Source organism: Pseudomicrostroma glucosiphilum, assembly GCF_003144135.1.
Source record: "Pseudomicrostroma glucosiphilum strain MCA 4718 unplaced genomic scaffold BCV69scaffold_5, whole genome shotgun sequence".
Taxonomy (NCBI): domain Eukaryota; kingdom Fungi; phylum Basidiomycota; class Exobasidiomycetes; order Microstromatales; family Microstromataceae; genus Microstroma; species Microstroma glucosiphilum.
In genome coordinates this window covers 134,647-160,381 of record NW_020289917.1, presented here as the reverse complement: position 1 = coordinate 160,381, position 25,735 = coordinate 134,647, and the positions used below count along the sequence as shown (strand labels likewise).

General features: G+C 56.5%; 13 protein-coding genes across 13 annotated transcripts; 7 read left to right on the top strand and 6 right to left on the bottom strand.

Annotated features, from left to right (window-relative positions):
• Nucleotides 1-34: 34 nt before the first annotated feature.
• On the bottom strand, nucleotides 35-1,004 carry BCV69DRAFT_298328 (hypothetical protein; the record flags this gene model as incomplete). The annotated part of the gene is made up of 2 exons (XM_025494209.1): nucleotides 35-918; nucleotides 995-1,004. The coding sequence occupies 2 exons, from the start codon at nucleotides 1,002-1,004 to the stop codon at nucleotides 35-37; spliced, it is 894 nt and encodes a 297-aa protein (XP_025348463.1).
• A 328-nt stretch (nucleotides 1,005-1,332) lies between these two features.
• BCV69DRAFT_282037 (putative H+-transporting ATP synthase alpha chain, mitochondrial) lies at nucleotides 1,333-3,684 on the top strand. Its single transcript, XM_025492203.1, has 4 exons — nucleotides 1,333-1,455; nucleotides 1,814-1,874; nucleotides 1,960-2,046; nucleotides 2,130-3,684. The coding sequence occupies exons 1-4, from the start codon at nucleotides 1,393-1,395 to the stop codon at nucleotides 3,569-3,571; spliced, it is 1,653 nt and encodes a 550-aa protein (XP_025348462.1). The 5' UTR covers nucleotides 1,333-1,392; the 3' UTR covers nucleotides 3,572-3,684.
• A 421-nt stretch (nucleotides 3,685-4,105) lies between these two features.
• BCV69DRAFT_282036 (peptidyl-prolyl cis-trans isomerase H) lies at nucleotides 4,106-5,665 on the bottom strand. The gene is made up of 5 exons (XM_025492202.1): nucleotides 5,326-5,665; nucleotides 4,908-5,191; nucleotides 4,745-4,825; nucleotides 4,628-4,666; nucleotides 4,106-4,555 (listed from the first exon to the last, which is right to left on the bottom strand). The coding sequence occupies exons 1-5, from the start codon at nucleotides 5,352-5,354 to the stop codon at nucleotides 4,539-4,541; spliced, it is 450 nt and encodes a 149-aa protein (XP_025348461.1). The 5' UTR covers nucleotides 5,355-5,665; the 3' UTR covers nucleotides 4,106-4,538.
• A 199-nt stretch (nucleotides 5,666-5,864) lies between these two features.
• Nucleotides 5,865-7,658, top strand: BCV69DRAFT_282035 (CNDP dipeptidase). The gene has a single exon (XM_025492201.1). The coding sequence runs from the start codon at nucleotides 5,869-5,871 to the stop codon at nucleotides 7,318-7,320; it is 1,452 nt and encodes a 483-aa protein (XP_025348460.1). The 5' UTR covers nucleotides 5,865-5,868; the 3' UTR covers nucleotides 7,321-7,658.
• On the top strand, nucleotides 7,482-8,113 carry BCV69DRAFT_282034 (hypothetical protein). Its single transcript, XM_025492200.1, has 2 exons — nucleotides 7,482-7,584; nucleotides 7,865-8,113. The coding sequence occupies exon 2, from the start codon at nucleotides 7,903-7,905 to the stop codon at nucleotides 8,083-8,085; it is 183 nt and encodes a 60-aa protein (XP_025348459.1). The 5' UTR covers nucleotides 7,482-7,584; nucleotides 7,865-7,902; the 3' UTR covers nucleotides 8,086-8,113.
• Nucleotides 8,114-8,794: 681 nt separating this feature from the next.
• BCV69DRAFT_268875 (putative acetyl-CoA C-acyltransferase precursor) lies at nucleotides 8,795-10,428 on the top strand (the record flags this gene model as incomplete). Its single annotated transcript, XM_025490876.1, has 3 exons — nucleotides 8,795-9,089; nucleotides 9,195-10,092; nucleotides 10,202-10,428. Exons 1-3 carry the CDS (start codon nucleotides 8,964-8,966, stop codon nucleotides 10,426-10,428), a joined length of 1,251 nt encoding a protein of 416 aa, XP_025348458.1. The 5' UTR covers nucleotides 8,795-8,963.
• Nucleotides 10,429-10,833: 405 nt separating this feature from the next.
• Nucleotides 10,834-13,298, bottom strand: BCV69DRAFT_166468 (hypothetical protein). The gene is made up of 5 exons (XM_025489469.1): nucleotides 12,974-13,298; nucleotides 12,414-12,854; nucleotides 12,245-12,331; nucleotides 11,793-12,162; nucleotides 10,834-11,714 (listed from the first exon to the last, which is right to left on the bottom strand). The coding sequence occupies exons 1-5, from the start codon at nucleotides 13,051-13,053 to the stop codon at nucleotides 10,893-10,895; spliced, it is 1,800 nt and encodes a 599-aa protein (XP_025348457.1). The 5' UTR covers nucleotides 13,054-13,298; the 3' UTR covers nucleotides 10,834-10,892.
• Nucleotides 13,299-13,807: 509 nt separating this feature from the next.
• On the bottom strand, nucleotides 13,808-15,974 carry BCV69DRAFT_282031 (hypothetical protein). Its single transcript, XM_025492199.1, has one exon. It carries the CDS (start codon nucleotides 15,923-15,925, stop codon nucleotides 13,928-13,930), a length of 1,998 nt encoding a protein of 665 aa, XP_025348456.1. The 5' UTR covers nucleotides 15,926-15,974; the 3' UTR covers nucleotides 13,808-13,927.
• A 183-nt stretch (nucleotides 15,975-16,157) lies between these two features.
• On the top strand, nucleotides 16,158-16,838 carry BCV69DRAFT_298321 (hypothetical protein; the record flags this gene model as incomplete). Its single annotated transcript, XM_025494208.1, has 3 exons — nucleotides 16,158-16,428; nucleotides 16,514-16,695; nucleotides 16,785-16,838. 3 exons carry the CDS (start codon nucleotides 16,158-16,160, stop codon nucleotides 16,836-16,838), a joined length of 507 nt encoding a protein of 168 aa, XP_025348455.1.
• On the bottom strand, nucleotides 16,723-19,861 carry BCV69DRAFT_282030 (hypothetical protein). The gene has a single exon (XM_025492198.1). It carries the CDS (start codon nucleotides 19,581-19,583, stop codon nucleotides 17,154-17,156), a length of 2,430 nt encoding a protein of 809 aa, XP_025348454.1. The 5' UTR covers nucleotides 19,584-19,861; the 3' UTR covers nucleotides 16,723-17,153.
• Nucleotides 19,862-20,032: 171 nt separating this feature from the next.
• BCV69DRAFT_282029 (hypothetical protein) lies at nucleotides 20,033-21,132 on the top strand. Its single transcript, XM_025492197.1, has one exon. It carries the CDS (start codon nucleotides 20,395-20,397, stop codon nucleotides 20,686-20,688), a length of 294 nt encoding a protein of 97 aa, XP_025348453.1. The 5' UTR covers nucleotides 20,033-20,394; the 3' UTR covers nucleotides 20,689-21,132.
• Nucleotides 21,133-21,315: 183 nt separating this feature from the next.
• BCV69DRAFT_235530 (P-loop containing nucleoside triphosphate hydrolase protein) lies at nucleotides 21,316-22,879 on the bottom strand (the record flags this gene model as incomplete). The annotated part of the gene is made up of 2 exons (XM_025489904.1): nucleotides 21,316-21,909; nucleotides 21,992-22,879. Coding segments are annotated over 2 exons (1,482 nt in total), but the record flags the coding sequence as incomplete, so codon positions are not given.
• A 1,105-nt stretch (nucleotides 22,880-23,984) lies between these two features.
• BCV69DRAFT_282028 (cytochrome c and c1 heme-lyase) lies at nucleotides 23,985-25,281 on the top strand. Its single transcript, XM_025492196.1, has 2 exons — nucleotides 23,985-24,823; nucleotides 24,901-25,281. Exons 1-2 carry the CDS (start codon nucleotides 24,069-24,071, stop codon nucleotides 25,205-25,207), a joined length of 1,062 nt encoding a protein of 353 aa, XP_025348451.1. The 5' UTR covers nucleotides 23,985-24,068; the 3' UTR covers nucleotides 25,208-25,281.
• Nucleotides 25,282-25,735: the final 454 nt, after the last annotated feature.

Below are 25,735 nucleotides of genomic sequence, written 5' to 3'. Positions count from 1 at the left end.
TCCCCTCTTGTAGCTGACCGACCGATGATCTAGCTCATTGGGCTAGCTCTCCGTCGCCCAACCTGATGGACTCCAACCTCAATCTAGTGTACGTCTGCTTGTGCTCAATGGTCTTCTTGTAACCCTTCCTCCTCTTCTTCTTGACAATCCTCTCCATGGCCCCCTTTGTATGCTCCACCACGACACATCGAGCGCGCACCGTCGTCTCTGGCAAGACGGCGCCTACGTGAGCGAGACCAGAGGGGTGTAGACGTGTAGCCCATGAGTCGGTGGAGGTCTTGAGCTTGCTGAGCGCCTCGAGGGCCTGCAGCTCCTCGGCGGCAGCTCCCTCCATTCCACCTTCGAGGGGACCGTCTTCCTTTTCCTCTCCCAGCTCCAGCAGAGCTCTGACAATCTTGGAGTTCTCCCCTTGGTCTACACTGCGCCGCATCTCAGCCACCATTCCCCTCTGACGAGTGCTCATGGGGTCCTGCGCACGCAGCGTGTAGTCCCTCGACCCTACCTCGTGAATGCGATCCAGCTCGAGCACATCTCCCACTTGCACGTCGCGCAGACGAGGGATGGTGAATACATCACGGGTAGTGAGGAGGAGTGTACGACCTACGAGGGAGGTGACAATGTAGTGGTTGGGTTGCTCCTTGAGAAGGGCGAGGGCAGCAGAGGTGGAGCTGATGGGCGTGTCGCCTAGAGGTGAGGAGAAGGTGAGGGAAGTGGGGTTGGCTTGATGCGAAGAGGGAGGGGAAGGTGTGCTGGGGTCTGCTACGGAGCTGGTAGCGATGCTGCGCCGTGATGATGATGTCGAAGTTGAGGCCGATGCTTGAGATGTAGAGGCGAGGGTGTATGCTGATGCCCGAGCTTTGCCCTTTGCAGCGGCACTCCAGCTGGAGACCAGGGCGGGTGCGAGGGGTGAGCGAAGTGCTGAAGGTGGTGTGGGAGAGAGGGGGTTGAGTAAGCGTCTGAGCGAGCAGTCATGATGCGCACTCTGTCTACTCACTACCTGACATGTTGCTCTTACCGTCGCCCTCGAAGTAGTCGTACTGTAACGAGTCAAGGTGACTAAGTGCGATCCTCTGTCCCTTCCTTCGTTCCTTCCTGGCCTGACTTTCTTGAGCGTCGTCCCTCCGCCTCCCGTCCATGGCGCCCGGCCCGGAAGGTGGACGCTGCCTTGTGCGCGCGCAACACCTCATCGTCCCCCCGCCGAGTCTCTCCGCTGGTGCTCCCTCCTCTTGGCTGGCAGCCCGAGCGCCGCCCGCCCGCCCGCCCGCCCGCGCCCGCCCTCTGCCCTGCCTGCGAGCTTCCTCTTCTTCCTCCCGCCGTCTCAACATCCCCCCACCCCACCCACCACCACTCATACCCTATTACCCTTCTCACACCCTACGCCTTCGTCTCACCATGATCGCTCGTTCTGCTGGCTTCGCAGCCGCTAACATCGCACGCAACGCCGCACTCCCTACGGTGTGTATCCTACACGGCAAAAGGGGTGGCAGGAAGAGGAAGGAGGAGGAGGAGGAAGATGATGGGGGGGAAGACGTCATCTCATACACGTGGTCAGCAGGTGGGGAGACGCCATTGGAGCCGGGTCGTGGTTATGCTACCTCGTAGAGAGGGTATGCTAGACCTGAGGACGAAGGACGCTCAGTGCCACCTCACTCGCTGATGGGCTTCCACTCTGCACGCTGCGATGGGACTCTACCGCGGCGGAGATAGACGGGCGGGAGGAACGCTGGGACAGACAGGAAGAAAGACGACACCAAGCTTATTTACAATGGACTTGCTCGCTCACTCTGCTACCTCCCCCTTCTTACTACTCTAGGCCCGTCGCGCTGCACCAGCCTTTGCATCTGCTGCCCGATCGTACGCTACCGCCAAGCCTGGTGAGTGCTGCATTGAGGAGATAGCCGACACTGGTCTTCCCTGGCTCTGTCCGCTCACACCTCGTTCTATTCCCATTTTCCACAGCCGCCTCCGAGGTCAGCTCCATCCTTGAGCAGCGAATTTCCGGCTCCGGTGCCAGTGGTGATGTCCAGGAGACTGGTCGTGTCCTGAGTGAGTAGAGGGAGAGAGTACGGCAATGTGCAATCTGCGTTTTTACTTACCCACGTTTGCGCTCTTTCCGTTTTCCCTCACAGCCATCGGTGACGGTATCGCTCGTGTCTACGGTCTCCGCAATGTCCAGGCCGAGGAGATGGTTGAGTTCGCCTCTGGTGTCCAGGGAATGTGCTTGAACTTGGAGGCCGACAACGTCGGTGTGTCCATCTTCGGATCTGACCGATCGATCCGTGAAGGTGACACAGTCAAGCGTACCGGAAACATCGTCGACGTGCCCGTTGGACCCGACATGCTCGGTCGTGTCGTTGACGCCCTCGGAAACCCCATTGACGGCAAGGGACCCATCAAGGCTGCCGAGCGTCGCCGTGCTTCCCTCAAGGCCCCCGGTATTCTGCCCCGTCAGTCCGTCAACCAGCCCATGCAGACCGGTCTCAAGCCCATCGACGCCATGGTGCCCGTTGGCCGAGGCCAGCGTGAGCTGATCATTGGTGACCGACAGACTGGAAAGACTGCCGTCGCCCTCGACACCATCCTCAACCAGAAGCGATGGAACGATGGCAACGACGAGAAGAAGAAGCTCTACTGTGTCTACGTCGCCGTCGGTCAGAAGCGATCTACCGTCGCCCAGCTCGTGCAAACCCTCGAGCAGAACGACGCCATGAAGTACACCGTCGTCGTTGCCGCCACTGCCTCCGAGGCCGCCCCTCTGCAGTACCTGGCCCCCTTCTCCGGTACCGCCATCGGAGAGTGGTTCCGTGACAACGGCAAGCACGCCCTCATCATCTTCGACGACTTGTCCAAGCAGGCCGTTGCCTACCGTCAGATGTCTCTGCTCCTCCGACGACCCCCAGGACGTGAGGCTTACCCCGGAGACGTCTTCTACCTGCACTCTCGTCTCCTCGAGCGTGCCGCCAGGATGAACGACAAGCTCGGTGGTGGTTCCCTCACCGCCCTCCCCGTCATTGAGACTCAGGGAGGTGATGTGTCAGCCTTCATTCCCACCAACGTCATTTCCATCACCGACGGACAGATCTTCCTGGAGTCCGACCTCTTCTTCAAGGGTGTCCGACCCGCCGTCAACGTCGGTCTCTCCGTGTCTCGTGTCGGATCTGCCGCTCAGTCCAAGGCCTACAAGTCCGTCGCCGGTTCCCTGAAGCTCTACCTGGCTCAGTACCGTGAGCTGGCTGCTTTCGCTCAATTTGGTTCGGATTTGGACGCTTCTACCCGTGCTACCCTGGACAGGGGTGCCCGTCTTACTGAGCTGCTGAAGCAGGGCCAGTACAAGCCCATGGCCACCGAGATGCAGATTCCTCTCATTTACGCCGGTATCAATGGTCTTCTCGACAGCGTACCTGTGGCCAAGGTGCAGGCATGGGAGGAAGCCTTCAAGAGCCACCTGACGTCTGAGTCTGAGGGCAACGGCATCATGGAGGAGCTGGGCAAGGGAGCCATGCCCAAGAGCCTCGAGGAGAGGATCACCAAGTTTGTGAAGGAGTTCACCGAAGGCTGGTTGCAGAAGTAAGCAGTACCTGTAGAGCTATAGGTCCATTGCGTCGGTGAAAGCTGCCCAAGGCTTTAGACCCGCATTAGTCTTCATCTCTCTCTTGTCTTGCGCACTCTCTATCTCTCTCTCTTTAGCTCTCTTTAGCTTGTCAAAGATGTCTTGAAAAACAATGAAAGATTTCGGAAGTACCGTTGCAAGAGAAGTGGTGAAGCCATCGTGAACGTTCGTATGGGGCGCAGCGGAGGACCGGCACTCGCGCTTCCGCTTTCGTGCTCCGTTCCGTTCCGAGGGTAGGGTGCCGCCGCCTGCTACATCTGTGCTGTGGTGCACTTTCTGAGCCTCTGAGTCGAGCCAGATGAGCGAAGTGGCGATCATACAGGGTCGATCCGTATGCTTCCGTTCTCTCCTGGTAGGCATAGCAGATCAGGGGACACGATGCGATATAGGAAGGGCCGGTTGAGCGAAGCGCATTGCAAGCTGCTCGCCGCGCTGGATGAAATTGACTGCTATCGCAATGCAGTACACTCTTGTACCCACTTGCAAGCAGCAACTGGCGTGCAACAGGTAATCACTGCGCTACCATCTCACCTGCTCAGAACCGCAACAGGTCCCTCATGCTCAATATCTTACGTGCCGTCCTCCGCATTTCGTGACTGAAAACTACAGCACAGTATGTCGATGTCGACAGCGACTCCCCTCAACCTCCCTTCACGTTCGTCCCGTACGGCTGATGTGATCCTCTTGCTCCAGAGCAACGTCGAGCGAGCCTCCACTCCTCACCCTTCTTCCTCTGGTCATGCGTCTGGTAGGTAGATGGACAACACACGAGTCTCTGCCACTGTGATGCATTGAATGAGCAGATGACGTGATGCCGCAAGGGCAATGAATGGGTATGTGATGCGGATTACTGCTCTCCCGCTGTCTGATGGACATCCTTTTGCTCCTCGAGACCTGTACGATCCACTGAGCCACTACGACCAGCTTGCTACATCTCGCCGCATTCTGTAGGGCGGGGAGGGGAATGGCATCAGCTTACGCCTCTTTGTGACCTGATTCTCGAACAATCGTACCCACCTGTGATGCGGACTGGTAACCTCGGCCTGTTGTTGGCGCCTGCCGAGAGAGAGACACAGTTTCAAATCGTACGTGTGAGCATTCTTCCCCCTTTTGTGAAGGTCCTCTCTTACTCACCTGTCGGTACGTTCTCGATCTTCCGTAGCGTGAGAAGACCATCCACGATCTTGCCGAAGACTGTATGCTTGCCATCCAGGACTGCAAGCGAGAGGAGAGGGGAGGGACGTAGTCAGCTTTACGCAATACTTGACCCCTCTTGCCTCGACCAAGCAGAACTCACACTCAGCCGGTCCACAAGTCAAGAAGAATTGGCATCCATTGGTATTCGGCCCACTGTTTGCCATACTCAGCAAGCCCGGTGCATCATGCGAGAGGTTAAAGTTCTCATCTGGGAACTTGTCTCCGTAGATGGAGAAAGATCCGGAGCCGTCTGCATTGAGGAAGTCACCGCCTTGGGCTACGAAGCCGTGGATGATGCGGTGGAAGATGCAGTTCTTGTAGCCCATGGGCTTGTGGTTCACGCGGTGCGAGCCAACGCAGAGCTGCCGGAAATTCTCGCAGGTACTACAAGGGAGCGAGGAAGGGGAGGCGAGCCAGAGGAGAACAGATGGAGTCAGCTATCATCTTCATTCGCTTCGAGGTATGCGACGCTGACGCTTCGGCGCCACGACTCGCAGCAAGCAACCTCTACCACTCACCGAGGACAAATGTCACTGAAGAGCTCCATCTTGATCCTCCCTGCAGAATTGTCCCCAATGGCCACGTCGAAGAAGACTATGGGCCTGCCATTTGTCCCTGCGCCAGGGATTGATGTGGCCGTCGTCGATGACATCGCTGGGAACGATATGCTACAAGTGACGCTTTGGTACCGGCGGAAAGAGGTGGCTGCTAGAAGTGTGAGGACCGTGCTGCTGCCTGCCTGCCTGCCTTGGCTTCTTCTGGCTCTGCCATTGCTCGACGCGAAATCGGAACCGGAAGTGGCGTCGGGAAGAAGCCAGCTTGAAGCAACTCCACACGAATTTAAACGTAGAGTGACGGTGGCTGGGCTGCCTGGGCTGCTGGCTGGCCGGGGGCGGGGCGGGAGCGGGGTGCCAGGCGCGGGCGGTTATCAATGGACAGGCGCACTTCTTCCTAGGCTCCATCCCGCATTTCAAACTTCTTTCCCCGTCTTGCACTCTTCTCCATCATACACATTGTAGAGACACTCATTCCCCCCAAACATCATACCCCCTTCACCCACCATGTCTACTGCAGCTACCATTGACAAGATCTCCTCGATCATCGACCAGAACAAGGATGCCCTCATCGCTCGCCTGGCCGAGGCCGTAGAGATCCCCTCGGTCTCCGGCTCGGCAAAGTACCGCCCCCAGGTGGTAGAGATGGCAAAGTGGATGGCCAAGTCTCTCGAGTCCATTGGTTGCGAGAACATCCAGTTCAAGGAGCTCGGAAACCAGAAGCTCGATGGACAGGACGTCGGTCTGCCCCCCGTCGTCTTTGCCGACTACAAGTCGGGTGGAGCTGGCAAGAAGACCCTCCTCATCTACGGACACTACGATGTGCAGCCCGCCAACAAGTCCGATGGATGGAACACTGAGCCCTTCAAGCTGGTGCACGATGAGAAGACCGGCCGTCTCTACGGTCGAGGAAGCACTGACGACAAGGGCCCCATCATCGGCTGGATCAACACCATCGAAGCCCATCGCCAGGCTGGCATCGAGCTCCCCGTCAACCTCAAGTTCTGCTTCGAGGGTATGGAGGAGTCTGGCTCCGTCGGTCTGGATGGTCTGATTGAAAATGAGATTAAGAACGGCTCCTTCTTCGACGGTGTTGACGCTGCATGCATTTCCGACAACTACTGGCTGGGCACAAAGAAGCCCTGCATCACTCACGGCCTGCGAGGTATCCAGTACTTCAAGCTGTCCATCTCTGGCCCCGGCGCTGATCTCCACTCTGGTTTGTTCGGTGGTGTGGTTCACGAGCCCATGTCTGACCTGTTCCAGATCATGTCTCGCCTGGTGACCCCCGCTGGAGAGATTCTCATCCCCGGTATCAGTGATCTGGTTAGGCCGCTGACTGACGAGGAGTTCAACCGCTATCAGATCATGGACTTTACCGTCAAGGACATGGACGACGCTACTGGCTCTTCCACTACCATTGCCGACGACAAGGAGAAGATCCTCATGGCCCGTATGCGATACCCTTCCCTCTCCCTCCACGGTATCGAGGGTGCCTTTTCCGAGGCCGGAACCAAGACTGTCATTCCAGCCAAGGTCATCGGCAAGTTCTCTCTGCGTCTTGTGCCAGACATGACTCCCGACAAGGTTGTTGAGTTGGTGGAAAAGTACGTACAGAGCGAGTGGAAGAAGATTGGTTCCAAGAACACTCTCAAGCTGGACGCTGAGCCTGGAGGAAAGCCTTGGTTGGCCGACCCCAACCACTGGAACTACGAGGCTGCTATCCGTGCCACGGAGAAGATTTACGGAGTGAAGCCCGATCTGACCCGTGAAGGTGGTTCCATCCCTGTAGCACTCACCATTGCCGACATCCTTGGCAAGAATCTGCTCCTGCTTCCTCTGGGACGGGCTGACGATGGAGCTCACTCGACCAATGAGAAGATTGATATCCTCAACTACATTGAGGGTACCAAGCTCCTCGGTGCTTACCTCCACGAGGTCGCTGCTGCCACCTCGTAAGGAGAGCGAGCAGTGTTGGCGGGGCGGAAGGGGAGTGATCGAACCTCGCTATCTGCCCATGAGGACGTGACCTTGTTCACCTGTTTTCCAATCTGTATCGACCAGCTTGCGACGTTGCATCGGTAATATCAGCACATAACGAAGAACCGATGAGGCGAGTGTGAGATGATTGAGCGATTCGCATTCAAGGCAGGGAGACGACATGACTGAAGAGAAGATGAGTATAATACAGAATGTGCAGGTGGTACAAGTGGGGAGTGAATGCTGTGCGGCCAAAAAGGGAAGCAGAGGAGGTGTCAGCTTCCGGAAGCCAATCGTCTTTGGTGGAATTACACTGTCCCCGCCTGCCTCCATCCTCTCTCCCATCTTGGCTGGCCTCTGGTTGCTCAGTTTCAGAAATTATGTGTTTGGCATAGGTATTGGTCGATCGCTCATTCTTAACTTCGGATAGGGGCGACACTGATGTCTCATCGTTGCAACGTGTGGGGCTAGGCGCCTGGTCTACCCGTCCTTTTCTTCCAGCAGCAAAGAGACGGGTACTCACCTAGTATATGGCTATGCTACGTTGCTTGAAGTTCAAGAATGTCGGCTCGTCGCGCTATCCACACTGACCAGCGTCCCATTCCTAGCTCCTCTTTCCAAAAGAAGGAGGTTACAGCCAGTCTCACGGGTGTAAAAACCCACAAGGGACATCCAGTCAGATTCAAGGTATTACCCCAAATGGGATCCAGCGCAATCGATCCCATCGACACAGACCCTTTTTAGGAAAGTCTGATCAATGCCTGCTCTTTGTAAAAAAAAGAGAGGTGTGACTCTCGAAGACGGGAACGCGAGGCAGGCCACAGAGGAAGAGTGAGCCACACGGCCGGGAGGGGATCTCGAAAGAAGAAAGTACCAGGCGAGGAGTAGTAGGAAGTCCCTGAGAGAGAGGTAAAGAGAGGAGGGGGAAGGGAGTCTGACGAACTCTCACCTTGCGGGAGTATTCGAGTCGGACTCCCTTGCCTCCAATCCCACACTCGCCCCCTGGACGACCTTCCTCAGCTTGGACTTGTGATCTTGAATTCCCTTAGCTCCCACCGCGGGGGGTGCCGCCTCGAACTTAAGTGTCTGGACAAGGTGGGGAAATGCAAGCAAGCAGTCTGATCAGCCATCGTGTTCTTCGCCATGACTATCACACGACCACTTTGACTCACCTCCTTGGATATTTTGTTCAAAGAAAAAAGAAGAGGAAGTCAAGAAGCGCAAATTCTGGTGCGTGACTATATTCCGGTGCGTCGCCCTGCCCTGCGTCTGCTGCTCCCTGGCGGTGCGCGGCGTGGATCACGAGTGGCTGGGCTGGTCTGTCCTGGGCGGGCGTGTGTGCGATGCCAATCCGGACTTGGAGCGGAGCGGAGCGGAAGCGGAGACGAGACCAAGGCGTGGCTCTACTTTCCCCGCCGCCATTTCCGAGGCGTGTGTGGGGGAACAGCAGCCACTCCTCCGTAATTTACCGCAAAGGAGAAGCAGCAGCCAGACGGCAACAAGAAGAAGAAGAAGAAGGGGCAGACAGAGACTGTGCTTCTTCTTGACCTATCCTATTCATACATCTCCAGACATCCTCCTTTTCTCCTCCTCCTCTCACCAGCCACTGATCCGACCACAAGATGGCTTTCCGCTCTACCGTCCCCCGACTGGCCAAGAATGCTGCGCTAGACGCAGTGCTCAAGAAGAGCCCCTCGGACGTGGTATTCACTACCGCACTACGGACACCCATCGCCAGGATGAACAAGGTCAGCATGCAGAAGCAGGGAGAAGATGGAAATGGCCGCTAGCCATCGCTGTACGATTGAGCTTGTACTGAAAGTCTCCTGCTCTCCCCTCCCCACCCTCTGCAGGGCTTCAAACACGCCTACCCAGAGGAGCTCCTGGCCCACGTCTACCAGCGCACCCGCGAGCGTCTGGAAGCTCGCGGTGTCGACATCTCCATCATCGAGGACATCTGTGCCGGCACGGTCCTCGCCGAGCTGGGCGGTGCCAAGTCCGGCCGTCTAGCCGCGCTGCACGCGGGGATGCCCATCACCTCTGCCTACCGCACTACGAATCGGCAGTGTGCCTCTTCCGTTCAGTCCATTACCGACATTGGGTCTGCTATCCAAACAGGCGCAATCCGAGTGGGTATTGCAGCAGGATTTGAGAGTATGAGTAAAGATTGGGAGACAAAGGCGATCCCCGTGAAGCTCTCGCCAGCAATGGCAAAATCGCCCAATCAGGATGCAAGGGACTGTCTGATGAGCATGGGTATGACTTCGGAGAATGTAGCAGAGCGCTTTGGTGTTGGTCGTCAGCGCCAGGACGCCTTTGCGGCTCAATCTCACGCCCGCGCTCATGCTGCTCAGGAGGATGGCAGGTTGGCTCAGGAGATTGAACCCATCGAGGTGCGCTGGGTGGAGGAGGATGGGACAGAGACTACACGCCTGATCTCCAAGGACGAAGGGATCCGCCATGGCACTACAGCCGAGAAGCTCTCTCAGCTCAAGCCCGTCTTCAAGCCCGATGGATGCTCCACTGCGGGAAATTCTAGCCAAGTCTCGGATGGAGCAGTGGCACTGACCATGGCTAGGAGGGATGTGGCCGAGGCGGCTGGTATGGAAATCCTGGGCAAGTGGGTAGCAACGAGCACAATGGGTGTCAAGCCAGACGAGATGGGAATTGGACCCGCCAGGTCAACGCCTAAGCTCCTTACCAGGCTCGGACTGGACGTAAAGGACATTGACCTTTGGGAGATCAACGAAGGTGAGCAGAGCGAAGCGCTCAAGAGGGTGACGATGAGATGCATCAGGCAGCAAGCCGCCCCTCTGACCTCTCCCCCCCTTCTTCTCTCCTGACCCACACCGCTACACAGCCTTTGCCTCTCAAGCACTCATGACCCTCGATGCGCTCAAGATTTCCGAAGAAAACGTAAATGTAAAAGGAGGCGCCATTGCTCTAGGCCATCCACTCGGCGCATCCGGCGGACGATTGACGACGAGTCTTTTGAGTGAACTTCGTCGTACGGGAAAACAGACGGGAGTGGTCAGCTTGTGCTGCGGAACTGGGTATGGAGTTAGTGCATTGATCGTTGCGGAGTAGAGAGAGAGGGGGAGAGAGGAGGGGCGCGTCCGAAAGCATGTTGCTGGTGCAGTGTACGTACGCATGCATGCATGCATCCATGGGCATGGCAAAATCTCAATCTCATTCGTCACGAAAATCTTTCTTGTGAGAGTGAGCTCATGAATGTGTGACCAGCAATTTGGAGGAAGCGAGATGTGGTACGACGTTGAGCGAGGTCAGAAAGCTATGGAAGAGTCAGCCGGAAAGGTCGGGCGAGGCGTGTGGATGTGTGTGCGGATAAGTGTACGTGTATTGAATTGCTCTCGAGGATAGCCAAAAGGATGTGTCAGGCAGGACCGCGGCGACGAAGGGCAATGGTGCTCTGAACCTCTTGACAACACTCTCCTTTCGGGGAGGAAGATCCAGAGGCTCGTCTAATCTATTCAGGCCTCGCCTCATTTCGTCTTTCTCTTTTCTCCCAAGTGCTCTCCGCTTCGTCGCTTTCATTGCTGACCATTCTGCGACCCCTTGCTGTCTCCTCCCTCTGCAGAGTCATCTATCAGCTTCCCAGTCTTAACATTCGAGCCCTCAGATTGTTGTCCAGCCTCTCCCCCATCAGCAGTCTGCTCCGCTCCGCTGCCGTCTTGCTGTGGTGTCCTCTTGCCCTTGTTCTTACTTGTGCTCTTGCTCTTGCCACTCCTTCTGCTTCTGCCTCGAGACCGCCGTTCCTCTCCATTGCTCGAAGCCCCCTCTCCTCCCCCTCCTCCCCCTCCTCCTCCTCCTCCGCCGCCTCCCCTTGAGGAAGAGCCAGGTGCACCACTCCTGCTCCTCCCCCTGCTGCGGGCACGACTACCGCTCCGGCTCGAACGGCTGCGCAAGTTGGGCCGGACGAACTTCGGTGGGCGAATGATGCCATTGAAGACGAGGGTGCCATAGACGAGGAGGGCAAATCCGAGCATCTGCAGACTTCCGCTGAGAGGGCGCAGTACTTCCCATCCGAGGAGCAAGCTCGCAACCCAAATGCCCAGGGTACGACAGGTGTCTATTGTGCTTCGTGCTGTTGCAGAAATGGCCCGAGTGACGGCCAGACCGCATCCGTTGAACAGGGCAATGGACACGGCAGAGGCGGCGGCTGACCACAGGATGGGCTTCGAAGAGATCATCTGGTTCCAGCCGGTGCGCATGTCAAAGTAGCCACCTTGACCCGCGAGGGTAGAGCCGTAAAAGAAGTGCAGGGTGGGCATGGCGACGAGAGTGGTAATGACACCGAAGAGACCCTCGTAGCCTACTGCCAAAAGCGGCTCGACGTCGTACTTGGACATGATCTGCAGGAGAGCGTGATGAAGAGTGCTTCAGTGGGCTGGACATGCGCAACGCTTCCTCCGCAATCTTATGGAACTCACCTTTTCCTCCAGAACAAACTGACTGGCAGTGAATAGCTGAGCGAAGAGGATGAGAAAGACTCCAAAGAGTGCCTCAATGGCCTCAGGAATCGGCTCGTCCCCACCACTTCCACCTTTACCTCCGTGGCCTCCACCAGTGCCGTTCTTCTTATGCTCGCCGAAGATGTCCGTCAGCCCACCATTGATGAATGGGCTGACCTCGCTGGATAGTGGCAGGTTATACACGGCAGCTGATGGGTGGGCTGCCGGGAGGAACGGAGACGGTAGGCTGGAGTTGTTGAAGAAGTAAGAAGCTGCCGCTGGCGCAGATTCTTTGAGGATTGTGCCGGAGAGGCCAACAATGCAGACTCCGAGCATGACAGTGACGAGACTATGAGCAACGATGAGAATGGCCGGGAGTGATGAGGTCAGAGAAACGAGGCTGACCCGCACAACATCGCAACGTAACTCACCTTAGCCACTGGAACAGGTAGAGATGTCTCCTCAGGAAGATGACACTGAAAACGCCGACCCAGAGGACCAGAGCACCTCTTGTCATCCTGTGATGTGTAGGCGAAACGGACAGACAATGTCAGTAAGGGCCCGTCCAGGTCGACCCAAGCTTGTCCTTGAAGAACTCACTGATAAATAGATACGGGCGTGAAGAGCAGTCCGACATTCATCAGGGTAGTACCGCAAATGTCGCAAGCTGCCGGCGCAAAGAAGAGCAGGGGAGCCGTTCCCTCGAGTGCCTCTCCTTCATCTTCCGTTGCACCCCCTCCCCCACCTTCCACGTCTCTCGATCCAGCATTTCCATTCCCATTCGACTCTGTCTGCTGGTGCCCCTCTCCCCCATCTCCATTCACAGTCTGCGAGATCGGCTCATACCCGCCATTGGCCGTCTTACCCTGCCGCCGATTGCGGAAGGCTCTGAGGTGCTTCATTATGAATGTGTAGAAGCCGGGGAGGAGACAGAGACATTCGCCGAAGAACATTTGGGCTGTTTGCCAGACGGGCTGACTGAACTCGACGTGGTCGGCTGGATCTGGTGAGTCGCAATACTCTACACATTGCATGTCTTGCCTGTGAGAGGACGAGAGGTAGCAGGTGGAGCGGGGATGCAAGAAGGGAAGTGGGTTTCAATCAGCGGGCTATTCTCGGCCTCACACAGATGAACGGTCACTCTCTCGGTCTTCACTCACCATTTTGTGAACATGCTGTTGCTGATTCCCGTCAGCAGCATCCCCACGATCAAGAGCGGGATCGTCTTATTGCCGACCATGATGGCGGATTCTCCGGAATCTCTAGTGGTCTAGCTGTGATCCTGAGAGAGACTTCGTCGCACTTCAGTAAATCGTATTGAGGCCGATAGATCGATAGATATGGACAGCCAGCGAGGGGAGGGGGAAAGCAAGGTAGGCTGAGGAAAAGGGGTTGGAATGCTGTTGCCTATTGTACCTTCATGCGGTGATGTAGTGTTGAGTTCGCCAGCTGTGAGGCGTAGAAAGATGATGAGGTATATAAATGACTTGTAACTTCCTTTATCCACTGAGGGCTGAGATGGAGCAGGAGGGCTCTCAAGGAGACACTTGTAGACGTAGCTAGTACTTGATCGATTGCTAGCCTAACTTGCCCGATGATACTGGGCAAGACAGAAGCTCCTGTGCCGGCAGAAGCTCAGATCTAGTGCAAATCCAAGAGACCAGTCGTCTTCTTCTCAAGATCCAGATGAAGCAGTAGGAGTGCCAGAAGAGGTGTGTATGAACAGAAGGGTCAAGATATCAAAAGGGGTTTAGTTAGAGTGAAGCTCCTCTCCCCGCCTGTCTGCCTGTCGGTCACTGATCGTCGTTGTGCAGCCGCAAATCTCGCTCCACGCACCCGCACCAGCAACGCCCCCGTCTTCGAAATGGCAGAGCAGAGCAGAGCGGAGCGGAAGGGGACCCGCGGGGCGGCAGCACACGACACGAGGGGCGCGCACAACGACGGAAGGACGTCCACATACCTCATTTCGAGGCTGACGACGGCCTCCTTTTGGTCAGCAAGACACGAGAGGAACAGCAGCTTGGCGAGAAGAAGAAGTACAGATGCGATGATGATGGTGAATGAGCATACGTGCAGACTATTCATATGCAGCGTGACAGCCATGCGCCTGGTCTTTACCACCCGAAAATGGCATCCCCGATTCTTCCCATCACACTACCCCCGGGCGTCGCAGGTCCCTGCGCTCCATTCGCTCCTGCCTTCACCGGTGTACCCGTCCCACTCGCAGCTCCACTTCCACCACTACCACTACCCGTCACTCCAGCTCCAAAGAGAGAACCAACTTTGCCAAAAGGTGATGAGCTGCCCGGAGCGCCATTGGGGTTGGCCCGCGCTCGAAGGGCGGCAGCGGGAGAGTCGACGATGTTAATGGGCCTGCCGAAGGAGGGGGTAGACTCACGCGTCGGGCGGCTCAGCGCAGAGCTCGATGAGGTCGTTCCGTTACTGACGGGCATAGCAGGGGCATTGCTAGGTGAGAGGCCCAAGGAGGCAGAGGAGGATGCGCCAGCGGCAGAGAGGAGCATGTTGGAGTTGATGCCGTTCAAGAGCACTTCACGGTGCAGACCTTCATCTGCGAACCTCACTCCCACATAGGCTACTCCAGCTACCAGCTCACCTGAGCGCCGCAGAGCTCTCAGAGCAAATTGAGGTGCCGAGTAGACGACACGCAGGCATTCGGATGAGGCAGACCCATCTGATGATGGGGCGAGAGAGGACGACGAGACGATGTCCCCGATTCCACCAAAGTGCGAGAGGACCGTCGAGGTCAAGCTGGAGCTGAAGCCGTACAAGAGTAGAGTGCACAAGCTCGAATCTGCTCCCGAAGGAGCAGGTCCAGTCGAAGATGGCCGTGTGAGGACTTGCGACATGGAAGGGGAAGGATATAGTCCTCCGTTTCGGGGTGGGGAAGTACTGGTGGCTGGTCCCCCCATGCTCGAGTCGGCCATTGCAAAGGAGCTGCTGCCGAAATCTGGGCGAGAGACGTCTGCGTCTGCCAAGGCTTCGAAGGGCGGCGCATCATCGTCGTCTGCTCCTCCGTTCAGGCTGGAATTGCCCGGTGGGCTGCCCACGCTAGACGCTCGCAGCAGACTTGAGGAGCGGGGATCCCTAGCTGGAGTACCGAAAGGCGCATCCCTCGAATCGCCTCGTCCTCCGGGTGTGCCTCTTCTGGCTGTCGATCCTCTGAGTCCGCCTGCTCCAAACATACTCTCCGACTGAGCACCTCGTGTCGAGCCTCCCCCTTCCACTCCAGAAGGCGACGAAAAGAAGCTCGAGCTGAAGCCCTGCATGGGCGAGGTAGGCTGCCCCAGCCCTTCTGCTGACGACCTGGATCCGTCTCTGCTCAATCGGCCGCTGTGCTGATTAGGCGTGGCGCTTGTGGCAGGAGCAGAATCCGATTCTTTCGGTGGGGAGTGTGGATCGTTGCTACGACTCGCGGCAGCAGAGGCAGAGTACGGCCTAGTGGAGTGTCCCGAGCCTTTGATGCGGGAGAGGTAGCCAGGCAGGTAGGTGGTCTGCTGCATCTGGGGCTGCTGATTCTGGTGATAAGAGGAGTCCTGGCCTGCAAAGGTAGAATTATTGCCCATCTGCATGCCGGATGAGTTGAAGGGCGACGAGGAGTGCGACTGGCCGTAGGGCGGCTGCTGCTGAAATTGCGAAGCTGAGAAGGACTGAGCGGCATTCCATGGCTGGTGTTGAGACTGTGGTTGTGACTGGGACTGATCATAACCGAAGCTCTGCTGCTGCTGAGGCTGCTGCTGAGTACTGCCACTAAAAGGCGAAGACTGATATTGGCTGGATTGCTGTTGTCCGTACCCTCCAAAGTGCTGCTGCCCAGGCTGTCCTTGGCCCGGCTGCTGCTGCTGCTGTTGACCCTGTCCCTGCCCCTGGTTTCCAAGCTCCTGTACCGTCATAGGGCTACCAAATGCTGGCCTCTGTTGCGGCGGCTGCTGCTGTTGCTGATTGAAGTTGCCAAAGGAGGAGAAGGAGGAAGATAGTGCAAAGGACGACGTAGGCCCTTGCTGAGGTTGACCCTGTGGTTGCATCCCTGGCTGCTGCTGCTGTTGTGGTTGTTGCTGAGCCCCACCTCCGCCTTGCTGATTGAAAGAGAACATCACAAGGTGGTGATTGCGAGGTAGGTGTGTTGGTAGCGCGAGGAAGGGGGAGGCTACGAAAGAAACACCACTTCTCCCGCGTACGACTTTTGGACCGAGGCGTGTTCCGTCCTGTCTCTCTGCCTCTGTGCCTGCGCGGGCGAACCAACCAAGGGTCACAAGCGCATACCTCCTCATCCACTTCTTCCAAGTAACACTTTTCACCAGAAAGCATCCCAAAACATCGCTCACAATGGAAGACGACGAGCTCCAATCGATTCGCGCAGCACGTATGGCCCAGCTACGTCAACAGCAAGGCGGTAGCGGCTCCCCCTCTGGCTCTGGCGGTCCCTCCTCCTCTTTCCTCTCCTCATTAGGAGCAACAGGAGGCGCTCGACGTGCAGGTGGTGGTGGAGGAGGAGACGATGAGGAGGATGAGCAGAGGGGACAAGAGCAGGCGAGAATGGAGGAGCAGAAGAGGACTATGCTGATGACAATTCTCGACAATGAGGCGAGGGAGAGGTGTGAGTACCGATATGGTACCGATTAGGGGCGCTCGGGGAATCGCTCTGACTTTTCTTGCCCTTCTCTGCCGTCGCTGCCGCTCAGTATCCCGCATCTCCCTCGTGAAACCTCAAAAGGCTCAAGGGATCACAAATCTCATCATTCAAATGGCTCAGCAAGGTCAAATTCGGCAAAAGGTGAACGAGGCACAGCTGATAGGTCTGCTGGAACAGGTGGAGAGGGCGCAGGGAGAGGGAGGACAGGGTGGTGGTGCAGGGAAGATCACGGTGAGCACTGCCTTGAGCGAGCTTAGTACTGATTGGAAGAGGCTGACATTCATACTCCCCTCGCCCTCGTTCGGCAATTCGTGCCTCAGTACAATCGCAAGAAGATGTCCCTGGATGACGACGATGATGACTTCGACCTGTAATACCTCGTTCACGCGAGCGATTCGCTCTCTTCTTCTGTCTATATAGCATCATTCAGCCTTCACCTGCTCGCTTGCTCGCCTGCACCGACGGAGAGCTTTCCAGACAGGCCAGGTAGGGAGGTCTAAAGTATTGCCTTGCTCTGCTGAATGACTCTAACATCGCAACAAGATCGACATTCCTGAACGCGCCCTTCCACATGTGGCCCTTGCCCCTACATCTGTCCATCCAATCATCCCTTACGCCTGGTCCCTCGCCCCTGCCGCAGAGAGACTTTTCGCTTATACCTTCCCCCCTGCGACCTCCCCCCTTTCCGCTCAGGTATCGCTCGTGCTCGGCATAAAGTGCAGCGACCAAGTACTCAAGAGCTTCCTAGCCGCTACCTGCTCCACAGTCAGAGGCAGTCCATAGACGAATGGACTGAGGTAGATGAACATGGCAATGGTCGCTCCCAACAGTGCCGCCGCGACGAAATTGGCCGCCAAGGGTACAACCACCTTGGTCGCTGGACGAGGCAGGGAGAGGAGCTCCCCCCTGGCATTGTACCGCGTCTCGTTGCTGCTCTTGGCCGAGGAAGCCAGTCCTGGACCTGGGCGCGAGAGGGGCGTAGCGACTTCCTCGACTGCGATGAATTGGAAGACACCTCCTGCTACCATGCAGCCGCAGATCTGGGCAGGCAGGTAGTGGTGCAGGAAAAGTTGCCTGTTCATCGAGAAGAAGGGGAGATAATGGAAGATCCAGCCGACGATGAAGAACCCGACGCCGGAGCTCATGCGTCTCCTCACGTCTGCAGTGATTGGCCTCAGACCTCGGCGGCGGGCGAGGATATCGGCGCCCATGATGCCGACGTAGACGGAGATGAGGAGGATTGCAGTCCACCAGCTCACGACATTTCCGATGAGGTAGATCTGGCGCTGCTCGTCATTCTCTGTCCAGAAGGAGATACCACTGAGGTCAAATGGCCAATTGATGGGCGAACTTGCGTATGGGTGACTCGCGGTCAGTCCTGCATTCTGCTGGAGCATCTGCAGCTGCAACTCGACGAATTTCTTGAAGAAGCTCATGTGCACCACCTTGCGTGGCGCGGCCGGCGCCGATCTTTCCTCGTAGTCGGAGGCATCCTGGTCTGGCATGACGTCTTCAACGTACCAAAGGTTCGTCTTGTCGTTGACATTCTTGTTTCCATTGACTTCCTGTTGCTTGAATGCCCATTCCGGGAGCAGGGGCTCGGGATAGGTCCACAATGCGACGCGGGTGGGAACGTGAATCAGCTTGAACCACGAGCTCTTGCTCTGCCAAGGGGCAGTGCTCGTCTTGGACTTGCCGCTGATCTGCAGCTCGAAAAGAGTGTCATTGTAGCGAGTGTCGTCGTCGATGGGTACGGTGGTGAACTCCTCGTTCGTCGACATCAGGGGCGAAGCGACGTCGTGGGTCAAGAGGTAAGACTGTGTGTTCACATGAAGGAAGCGCACGACATGGTTGTTGCGTACGATTTTGCCATCGCCGTCTTCCTCTGGGAGAGCGATTGTGGGCACGACTTTCCAGATGTTGTTTGTGTCATTGTGAGGGTATCCAGTCACCTGCTGACCTTGGGAGGAGATTCTTCCATCATCGTATTTGAGGGGGTACTTGTCAGGATGGGAGTGCAGGAAGGCCCCCGTGCCTTTGTGACGCATACTGATCTCATCACCATAATGAATTGTCTTGGCCTGGGCCAACATGGGATTGCCTTCGAGTGTTTCCTGGAACTCGGAGCTCATGAAACTATCACCTTGTCCGGAATGCTTGAGAATCTTGAAGTGGACCCAGAACCAGAACATGTAGACGATGGCAGGGATGACAATGAGACCCAGTGCCCTTGCGAAGAAGTGCTTGGCCACACGGCGCATGGTCAATCCTCTATTGATGTCGAGCAACTTCCATAGGTCTACAAGGACAGCTGTTCCCACAGTGAGGAAGGTGAGGAGACCGACCATCTTGCAGCTCATAGTGAGGGAGAGGTTGACACCGGTAGCGATCATCCACGCCCACCAGCGGAAGGAGAACTCATTGTACCTCTGCTTGTAGAATTTGATGTACGAGTAGACTGCGAGGATCATGAAGAGGCAGAGGGCGGCATCGAGGAGGATAAGGCGATCTTGAAGGGTCTGAGCGGTGTCGAACAAGACCAGGCCTGCGCTGAGGAGAGCTGCAATCCTGGCATGTCCCGTCTCTCTCATGATCATATACACCAAGGGCGTCTTGGCCGTGCCCAGCAAGGCCGGCAGCGCTCTCATCTTGATGTAAGGTACTCCTGCCGGCTCATACTTGTCTGTGATGTTTTCAAACTCAAAGTCGCCCTTGAAGCCTGCCAAGTACCCAGCGAGGGCATTGAGCATCTTGGCAAAAGGGGGATGCACATCGAAGTAGTATTCTCTGCGCAGATAGTATGCTGCGAACTTTCCAAAGTGTACCTCGTCGAAGACGACCTGAGCTGGGTAGCCAATCTGCCAGAAGCGCAGTGCGGCGCCGATGAGAGCGATTGCGAGGATGATGGTCCCGTCCTCCTTCCATGTGAGGCCATGCTTCGACTCTGAGACGGGAACAGCAGAGCTCCTGAACTTGCTGTCGGGGTCTTCGTCTTCGCCAAAGTAGGTGCCGTTCTTCATGGCCATCCTCCTCTCTTCATCAGAAACATGGTCGTGAGGAGCTCCGGCTTTGGCTTTCCTGGAGCGTACAGCCGCCTGCGGTTGAATAGAGGGAGCCATGATTTCTCGCTGTGACTGTATGCACGAGCGTGTGGACTCGGGAGGAGGTGAGAGCACCTGAGAAGTAAAGCTGAGATGCCTATTGGTCTCGCAGCTAGCCGGGCGAGGCTGTAGGGAGCGAGCAACGGGTCTTGAGATGTCCGGGTAGTAGCTGCCTTACGAGGCTGATGAGAGGAAAATAGACGAAGAGAAGGCCAGGGAGGAGAAGATGAGGAGGGGAGGGGGAAGAAGCCAAGGTGTGTGGCAGGGCGTACGACGAAGGACAGGAAGGAAGGGCGTCTGCTTGGGCGTGAATAGAGGCAGCAGCCACCCGCATCCCATCACCCGGCGCCTCCTCAATGCAACACACTCAAGCCACCAGCAACCGCCCGCCAGCAATGAGACGCGTGGAGGCAAACGGAAGCACGATTCAAACTCAGCTCAGCATCCCTCGTACCCCTGCAGACTCACCTCAACGTACATCTTGTTCCATCTTACCAACTTGGCACTGTCTTGCACCAAGCAACCATGTCTTGGAGTGTGAACAAGATGGACGAGGTGCAGAGGAGAGGCCCTCTTCTTCGGCCTGAAGGGCATTCGGACCAGCATCCCGGCGAAGCCGATTGCAAGCTTGGAGGAAGCGTGGCGATGCCTCTGGGGCGAGGATCTTGAGCACGCTGTCAAAGCAGCATTTGTGCAACTGCACGCTCGCCGAGTATGCCACGGCGATGTCAGCAGCTCGGACGTCCTCGTTGAATGGAAGAAGGTCGCCGTCCAGTCGGGAGCACTCCCTACCTCAGCAACGACTCTGGAGGCCTGGAGTTTGCGTGGGATGGTCCAAGAAGCGCAGAAGCAGATGCAGGTCAATGATGAAGCCTTCTGCGCAGCAGCGCGAGAGGTAGGACAGCATGCTCAGACGAAGATGGAGCACGCTTCTGGAGTTGCGTCAGAGGTATCGGAGTCTCCTCTCAGCCGTCTCAGAAGTGACGTTAAGGCTCACGTCTGGCTTGTCGACTTTGCTGACTCTACGATTGTCCAGGAGGGTGAAGAAGGAGACACACTCCTCGCTTCAGAAGCTCGCGACGTCGAGCAGGCCTTGAGACGGTGGATGAGCAGGCGCTTCTAAGAGACACGACGCCGGCCGATCAAGGGAGCCTGTCGGAAAGAAGATCAGAAGCAGTGTATGCGACTCTTCAGCGCACACAAGATCACCAGGGCTTCCCTATGCATACGAAACACTTTGATGGGCTAGTCTGAGCCACAAATTGCTTTGCTTCAAAGTACACAAGCGGCATCGAGCTCAAATAACAGCTCGAGACTCACGCGTACACCAAACGTTACATGTAATGTAGCTTGGCCCGCCACTGCTACAATTGAACAAACAACCTATCTATGTCTCACACATCGACCTCTGTGCACCTCACATCCCCTTCTTCTCCCTCCGACTCTTAGCGGCTTTACTCCCCAAATCCTCCTCTGCTTTAGACTTGACCATGCCCAGGAAGGTCTGATGTCCACTCCCATCAATAAGACCCTGCAGTGCCTCTTCATTACCCAATCCCAACCCACCTCCTTGAGTGATGAACTTCCTCTTGACGCCCCTGACGAGGAGATCCATCTTGAGCTCTTGGCGCAATTCAGCCTCGAGGGACTTGATTGCTGCGCGATTCGCCTTTGCGCTCTTCCCACCACTGCCACTACCAGCACCGCCGCGTTTGGAGACGTGATGATCGGCATCTGGATCTTCATCCTCTTCGTCCAGGGCAATATCTGCCTCTTCAGCAATTTTACGCACCCAATCCTCGTCTGCCTTTTCCTTTCTCTCACGATGACGTAACTCATCCAGCTCTTTGGCCAGTGCCAAACGCCGCTTCAGACGAGTCATGATCCCATACATGACCTCTAGATCCTGTAGATCATTTTCTCGCTTGAGACTCTTGCGTAAGGAGGCCCATCGAGTCTTTTCTGATGCTCCGAGAAGGACGAGGGAGAGACCTGGCTGGCCAGCTCGAGCTGTACGTCCTGAGCGATGGATGTAAGTATCTGCTGCTCTTGGTAGATGGAAATGCACCACGTGCGAGACGAGGGGAATGTCGAGTCCTCGAGCTGCTACGTCTGTTGCTAGTAGGACGCTGGAAGAGGTGGCAGTCTTCTTGGAGTTTATGGCCTTTTTGAAATTGTCTAGGGAGCGTAGACGAGAGCGTTGATCCATCTCTCCGTGCAGTGGGTAGCTTGAGATGCCTAGATTTGTCAGAAGAGGATGCAGACGACGAACTGAGTCGATGGAGTTCATGAACACGAGCGTCGAGCCGGTGTAGCGTAGCAAGAGGTAGTAGAGATAGAGATCCTGGAAAGAAAGAAAGGGGAAAGGAGGCGCAGTCAGTGACGGCGAGTCAAGGCAAGCTTCTCTTCAAGATATGACCACTCACCTTCTCCTTTTCAACACACTCGATCTTCCCCTCTTTCAGGCTCTCACTGACAAGCGCCTGCTTGGTCAGATCAATGACCTGAGCTCCCTCAGGATCCGTGAAGCCTACCCTCTCGATGAGCTTGATCATCTTGTCCCCCTCCTTTGACTTCTTCAGTGCTCTGTTGACCTTGCTTCTGCTCTTCGAGAGATTCACTTGCAAAGAAGGGTCCAGCGTTGCAGAGAACATGAGGGTCTGTCGATTCGGCGATCGAAGCAGGTCCAAGATGGAAGACAGTTCCTGGAACTTGCCTGTTTCGAGTAGTCGATCAGCTTCGTCCAACACGAGGGTCTGAGCATTTTCGAGGCGATCAGGTAGATAGTCATCAGATTTGCAGAGCTCCCACAGACGTCCCACAGTCGCAATGACAATCTCAGCGTCTTTGCTGCCATCGCCCTGCTGTGACTCGGTGCCTTTGCGGCCTCTGAGCAGACGCCATTGACGCTCCTCGCTCATACCTCCGAGTACAGGGGCGATACGAACCCAGGGAGTCTGCTTTGCACTCTCGCCGTCTTCCGAGGTGATGGACGCCATCACGAGCTTCTGGAAGACCTCGTACACTTGCATGGCCAGCTCTCGGGTAGGGAGTACCACCAGAGCTTGCAGAGGTCTCTCCTTATCGCCCTCGAAAAGGGAGCTACGCGCGTCGAGGACTCTTTGCAGGATCGGTAGAGCGTAAGCTAGCGTCTTACCGGATCCCGTCTGGGCCAAAGCAACGACGTCCCTTGAGCCTGAGGTCGGATCGCTGGGTGAGGTGGGAAGAGCAAAGGGTAGCGAGGCTGACTGCACTGGTGTTGGCTTGGTGAAGTTGGAGTGGAACAGCGCCTTCTTGAGGATCGGGTGCAGCCGAGAAAGAACTGCAGAAGGCCACGACGACAAGGTGGAGTCTGGATGTATGCCGAAGGAGTAGGGTCGTGATCAGCTTAGAACGAGCATACAGGCACTGATCTGCCCTGGTCACCCACCATCGAAAGAGACTCTTATAAAACTGATGCCGCCATCCACGCCATCGTCGTCTTCTGGCAGCACTCCTGCAAAGGACGAGAAGATGCCTTCAGGTATTGTTTCGTCCGCGTCTGCCTGGTCAGATACGGCTGCGAGAGACCCTGCTGCTCCGTCGAGGTCCGCATCATCGCTTCCAATTGGCTTCCACTCCTCCTCCTCTGGGTCTGACGCATCCATTTCCTCGTCTGTCAGGTCGGAGGTCAGTGCAGCTGCGTCTGATGCTACTTGAGGTGCTTCCTCGACAGCCGGGTCTGCTTTTGTTCTGCTCCTTGAATTGCCACTGTTTGAGCTTTTGTTCTTGGGCGCTGTCACCGAAGCTTCGGGCGCAGTAGGTTGAGCTTTGACATCGCTCTTTGTGTAGAATTCCACCTTTCTCCCCGTCTTCTCATCTCCCTGATACCTCACGCCCACCCCAGAAACCTCCTGCAATCCCATGAAGTCATCTGCTCCTTCATCGAGATCGGCAAATGGATCGTCCTCGTCCCCTTCTGTCTCATCGATCTCATCTCTGATTCCGGCGGGCTTGCCTGCTCCGAGGGAGAGGGACTGGGAAGGGACTGATACACCCTTCCATTTCAGATCGCGCAAGGAGAGGGATTTGGTAGAAGAGGAGGAGGAGGAGGAGGAGGAGGAGGAGGAAGGGGTAGTGAACTGGGAAGGGGCAAGGCGTTGGCGCTTCTTGGATGATGGACCTGGCCGAGGTCCCTTGATGGAAGACATTGCTGCTACGCCGTCGTCTTGGGTAGTAGCAGAGGTACGAAGATGATTGGTAGGGAGCGAGTATGGCCTGCCTGCTGTTGCTGCACGCTTCAACGGAAGGAGCAGCTTCCGATTCTCCAGAATCAAAATTCTCGCCGAGGCGACGCAGTGCAGCCGCGGCCGCGATTGGAATCGCCGATGACAAACAGTCGAGACACGGAAGCAGCGCCTTTTTGGCTCAAAAGTCACAAACCAAGTACATTTGGCCACCAATCGTAGAAGTAGGCCATACGACCCTTCCATCACCCCTTCGCCACTTCCCTCTACCACCATCATGGCACCACAATGTGCACCCTACATGATCCCCACGCCCCCTAGCCGAGGCGACACTCCGGCCAACAATCAGGCAGCAGTGGCAGGTCTTTTGCGCCAGAAGTATCGCCAGTCGCAGATGGCAGCTGCCCCAGTACGTGCCCAGACTGCTCCCAAGACTTCCACTAGTGGTCCCTCTCCACCTCCTGGCTGCCCAATGCATGCTGGCGGTAGCGGCAGCAGCGATGACAGCGCTAGCTCGACACAGGCGACCAGCATCAATCCAGCCAACAATATGCCCTTTAACCTCGCCCTGCCTTCGTCTTCCTCCTCCGCCTCATCGTCAGCGAGCGGGAGCAATGTCAAGCTCTCTCGAGAACGAGTAGTGTCTTCCATTCCTCGAGGCTCTGCCTCACCTCTTCCAGGAGCATCTCCATACGACCCTCCTGCTCCTCCCTCTGCCTGCCCAGTGGCACACGGCAAAGGCAAAGACGCAGACACCGCCCCATCGCGCTGGGAGTACCCTTCAGCAGAACAATTTCAAGCTGCTCTAGCTCGAAAGAATAAAGCAGCCCCAGAGGAGCATGTGGAGATGATGGTGGCGGTGCACAACTTCATGAACGAGGAGGCATGGAAGATTGTTGTGGAGTGGGAAAAGGAGTTTGGGACGGATACAGAAGACCTTTCTCTGCTCAGGTTCCAGGGAAGGCCGGGAGAGCTGAGCCCGAGAGCGAGATGGTATGGCTTCATGGGCTCGATTTGGCCCAGTCGCTACAGGTGAGTAGAGCAATCTATCGTACGGTCTCTCAGGTGCTCGGAGCTGACATTGCTACCTCTATCCTCTTCACTCGTAGCTCAACACCGCCTTTCGATCGCCATGACTGGATCATCGGCCGACCAGACGGCACGACTGCCCGCTACGTCATCGACTACTACGGAGACGACGAAGCAGATGCTCGGGACGAGCAGCGTCGTCTAGCACGAGAGAGGGATGCGGCAGTCAAGAGGGGGAGCTCAGCGATGCCCAAGAAGGAGCAGGAGGAGGAAGACGAGGAGGACGATGATCAGGCGAGGTTCGTTCTGGATATTAGACCGGCGCTGGATAGCTTTGAGGCTGTTCGCGTCAGGGCGAGGAGGGCTTTCAGGGAGTCTATGTCGTAGCAGGGCGTGGGTTATGTATGACTTTCGCATCCCTCAAATCAATACACCACTACCTGACCAAGCATCGGTGCTCAAATATTCGAAAGCCTTGCTTTCCATGCGAGTCCAATTCAAAGCTCGATTGTTCGCCATCGTGGGTGGTCCAGAGATCACTGCGCTTGTCTCAGGAATGAGGGTTGAGATCGATCTTTCGATGTTCTTGCGTATCGCGGGCCGGGAGTGGAGGCGTGTCGGCCCGAGCGGCGTCGAGGCGCATGTGGGGAGTCGCTCCAAGTTCAGGATCCCGCATCGTTGCTCGTAATCCTCTCTCCTCGTCCTTGACTCATCATTATATCCACAAATCCCTTGCCTCGCCGCTGGTCATGATGGCATCCTCTGGCCGTCCTCATGGGGACCTCGGCTGGCGTAGGCTGACCATGTTTCTGACTGGAGCACTATTGGCCGCTTGTCTGCTGCTCGCCTCACCCACCTATGCACAACAGCACCAGCAGCAGCTTCCCTTTCTAGCATCCTCCCCTCCATCCACAT